This window comes from Nicotiana tomentosiformis, chromosome 6 (assembly GCF_000390325.3).
Source record: "Nicotiana tomentosiformis chromosome 6, ASM39032v3, whole genome shotgun sequence".
NCBI lineage: Eukaryota > Viridiplantae > Streptophyta > Magnoliopsida > Solanales > Solanaceae > Nicotiana > Nicotiana tomentosiformis.
Window position 1 is genome coordinate 42,115,254 of NC_090817.1, and position 4,304 is coordinate 42,119,557.

The 4,304-nt window shown below is 42.1% G+C and overlaps 1 protein-coding gene across 1 annotated transcript; it reads right to left on the reverse strand.

The window, feature by feature from the left end:
* Positions 1-2,835: 2,835 nt before the first annotated feature.
* Positions 2,836-3,812, reverse strand: LOC138893871 (uncharacterized). Its single transcript, XM_070178538.1, has 2 exons — positions 3,586-3,812; positions 2,836-3,136 (listed from the first exon to the last, which is right to left on the reverse strand). The coding sequence occupies exons 1-2, from the start codon at positions 3,810-3,812 to the stop codon at positions 2,836-2,838; spliced, it is 528 nt and encodes a 175-aa protein (XP_070034639.1).
* Between the last annotated feature and the right edge of the window lie 492 nt (positions 3,813-4,304).

Below are 4,304 nucleotides of genomic sequence, written 5' to 3' on the forward strand. Positions count from 1 at the left end.
ATGTGACAATACATAATAACAGAGACTAAGATATGATATGTAACGATGTATACGACTGAGTACATAACTGCAATTAAGCAAATAACTTATCAGCAAAGAACGACCACTGTGGGTCCCAGTGGTAGCAGCATATAGTCTAAACATGATTTCTAGCATGAATCACAGCTCAAGTACCCTAACATATAGAGTACAATAAAAATGTTCAGATAAGATAGCTACACAGTTCTATGGAATCGACTAAATCATAATTCACACGGTGCACGCCCACACGCCCGTCACCTAGCATGCGCGTCACCTCGACATCAATCATATAACATATAATTCGGGATTTCATACCCTCAGCTAAGGGTGGCATGTGGGCCGGGGCCGGTCCTAAGTGGGCTTCATGGGCCCGGTCCTAAGTGGGCCGGTCCTAAGTGGTCCCGGGCTTCACGGGTTTCTTATTGGAACCGGACCGGGACCACGAACTAATATTCCCGGGTTAAGTGGGCCCAAGTGGGCCTAAGTGGGCCCAATGGATACTTTCTATTTTATAAATATTTTTATAGAAGTTAGAGAAAAAAAATGGTAATAACAATATCTAAGACAATTCCTTGTAAATTATATTATAAAATTGTGACCTAATTGACGAACAACTTGTTGAAAATTAATTATCGTTGAAGACCTACAGACTTCAATTCACCACTTCACAATTTTACAAAAATTATATCAATAAAGTAAGCAATTATAGAAGAAAATTAGAGAGAGATTGATGATTTTGTGAGAAAAATGAAATAATGAGGGGGTATTTATAGTTGAAAATAGGGAAAAAGTGTAATTATAAAAAGTTTGGGGTTAAAACAAAGTTGGGGGGTTAAATGGCTATTTTATAAATAGCCAACGGCTATATTGGCAGGTAAAACGATAATATTTTAAATGTCATAACGGCTATAATGTGGCAGATTATTTTTAAAAAAAAATTAGCCGTTGGGCCCGGATAAGCCCGTTTAGGACCGCTTGAACCGGCCCACTTCCCAGCCAGTCCCAGTCTCGCGGGCCTCGCCTATGGGACCGGCCCACTACCTAGCCCACCTCCCTACTGTCCCGATCCTATCCGGTTAAGACTGTTTAGGCCCACCGCCTATTTGGGCTTGCGGTCCTGGGCCGGGCCCGGTCCTAATTGGCCCATATGCCACCCTTACCCTCAGCACCAAGTTTAGAAGTGTTACTTACCTCGAACAAGCCAAATCTAATACTGTGCAAGCCAAACGATGCTCCAAAAATGCCATTTCGCACACACCGACCTCCGAACTGCTCGAAACTAGCCCAAAGCAACTCAAATACATCAAATAAAGACCAAGTAAACAATTCCAAGTGATAAAGGTCGAAACCTTAATCAAAAGTCCAAAGTCAACCAAAAGGTCAAATCCAGGCCCGCCCCTCGAAACCCGACAAAACTTATAATATCCAATAACACATTTAATTACGAGTCCAACTATACTAGTTTCATTCAAATCCGACTCCAAATCGGTGTTCGAAACTCAAAAATACACTTTATGAAACTTTAGGCAAGAACCACCAATTCCTTTTAAAATTCATCAACCAATTGGCAAAAATGAAGATAGATTCGCGAAATATAATCAAAACTGAGTATAGAACAATTACCCCGATCCTTGTGATGAAACGTGCCTACAACATCGCTTTACTCCGAGCCCCAAATCTCAAAATATGATAAAAGAACCAAAAACCTCGAGTTTTATAGCCTCTGCCCAGAAAGTCCGCACATGCGGTCACACTGTCGCATCTGTGACCCCCGCTTCTATGGTAAGATTCTTCGCTTCTACGGATACAGCTTGGCCCAGTACCCCTCGCACCTGCCGTAACAAAACTTTGCTTCTACGTAGACCTTCGCACCTGCTCTTCCAATTCATCCGTCATGCCCCGACCTCGGGGAGCACGACCGGCTCTCAACCGAGATAACCCGGCTGAGCAAGCCTCCTAGATTTCCTTATACCCAACTCGCCCATAAATAAATAGAAGATAAACTTCATTAATTAATACCCAGAGGGTTCATGAACAACACTAATTCCATCACCATTAGTTACATCATTTACAAAGTCTCAAAATACATACACTTTCATAGTTTGAAGTGGAATATGTAATACACATACGACATTACTATCTTGACTTTCCCAATATCAATACACAACCCACACCATGTCTACAGAGCCTCTAATAGATACAAAAGAGTATAATGATAGTGCCGGCAACAAGGCCCAAGCTATACCTCAAAATATAATATACACAGAATAAAAGATGCACGACCCCCAAAGGAAGTGGGGCTCACCAAGTCAATTGGAAAGAAAGTGTACCACTACCACTGGTCAATTCCCTCTGTTGTGGAACCATCTACATCCATTAAAGATGCAGCGCCCATGGAAACAGGGACGTTAGTACATGTCGAATACTACTAGTATGAAAACCAAACATCTTTGCAATACTTGGAAATACAACATGAATATGATGAATCATGGTAACAAAAAAAGGCTTAGATAGCCGTTAAGTCCATAGAAAATATATTAAGAGCTTTCAATAACATTAATAAATTTGTGAGTCGGGGATCCTCTACAACAACCTTTACATAAAGCGGCCTTGCCGCCTCACCCCAATGTATGCGGGTAGAGGTGCAATCACAATACCAGAAACTCTACACAAAGTAGCCCTACCGCCTCACCCTTATGTATGCGGGTGGAAGTGTATTCAAAATACCACAACTCTACACAAACCGGCCCCACCGCCTTGAATGATTTTGTACGATCTGACATACCTCGGACTCAATTTTCCTTTCTTACAAAACTACATCACACCCTTCTTAGGGGAAACCTTCAAGAATACCCAATCATCTTTTTTGAACTCCAAATCCCTGCGACGCACATCCGAATAGGACTTTTGACGACTTTGAGCAGTTCTCAACCATTCTGTAATAATCTTAACCTTCTCTATAGCCTGATGCACGAGGTCTGGCCCTATCAACTCTGCTTCCCTAATCTGGAACCACCTAATGGGAGATCTACATCTCCTAACATATAAAGACTCGAACGGTGCCATCTGAATGCTAGCATGATAATTGTTGTTGTAGGCAAATTCTATGAAGCGTCTGAATATCCCAGTTACCCCTAAAGTCAATTACACAAGCTCGCAACTTATCCTCAAGCGTCTGAATAGTCAGCTTTGCTTTCCCATCGGTCTGTGGATGGAAAGTTGTACTAAAATTTACCTGAGTACCCAAACCTTGCTGAAATTTCTACCAACAATTAGCCGTGAACTGTGCCCCCCGATCTAAGATAATAAAAACTAGAGTGCCATGCAACCTGACTATTTCCTTTATGTACAACTGAGCATACTATTTTGCTGTGCCGGTAGCCTTAACAAGTAAAAAGTGATGATTTCGTGAGTCGATCCACAGTCACCCAAATTGAGTCAAACTTGCGAGGCGTGCGAGGTAGTCCCACCACAAAGTCCATATTGATCATCTCCCATTTTCGTATCAGAATTTCTATGTTCTGTGCCAACTCACCGGGCCTTTGGTGTTCGGCCTTTACTTACTGGTAATTTAGACATTTTTCCACAAAGTTTGCTACATTCCTCTTCATATCATTCCACCAGTAGACTTCCTTAAGATCATGATACATCTTTGTAGATCCCGGGTGCACAGAATACCTAGAAGTGTGAGCCTCGGACATGATTCTTTCTCGAAGGCCAACCATATTTGGAACACATAGTCGCCCTTGGTACTTTAGTGTACCATCATCCATACCAAGGGAAAGGGCCATGGTCTTATGTTTATGAATCCCCTCCTTCAATTGTACCAACAGTGGATCGGTGCATTGCTTCTCCTTGACTTCCACAACTAGCGATGATTCAGCCCTATTGTGCATAATCACCCCTCCTTCACTAGAGTCCGCAAGGAGGACTTAGCCAACCGGTGAACCTCCTTGGCCAACGACCTTTGATATGCTTCCAAGTGAGCTAAATTACCCATAGATTTCCGGCTAAGAGAATATGCCACAACGTTATCCTTCCCCGGATGGTACAGAATATCGATGTCGTAATCCTTGAGTAACTCAAGCCATCTTCTTTGCCTCAGATTCAATTCCTTCTTTTTGAAAATATATTGAAGACTCTTATGGTCCGTGAATATATCCACATGGACCCCATACAAATAATTATGCCAAATCTTCAGTGCAAAAACCACCGCCGTGATCTCTAAGTCTTGTGTTGGATAGTTGTTTTCATGATTCTTGAATTGCCTAGAGGCATAAGCT

Excerpts from the sequence above, each read along its gene's own strand:
- LOC138893871 (XM_070178538.1), bottom strand. The coding sequence starts at position 3,812 with ATGGCCCTTTCCCTTGGTATGGATGATGGTACACTAAAGTACCAAGGG. Across the intron at positions 3,137-3,585 it reads GAAAAATGTCTAAATTACCA|ACGCTTCATAGAATTTGCCT; the intron begins GTAAGTAAAGGC and ends TGGGATATTCAG.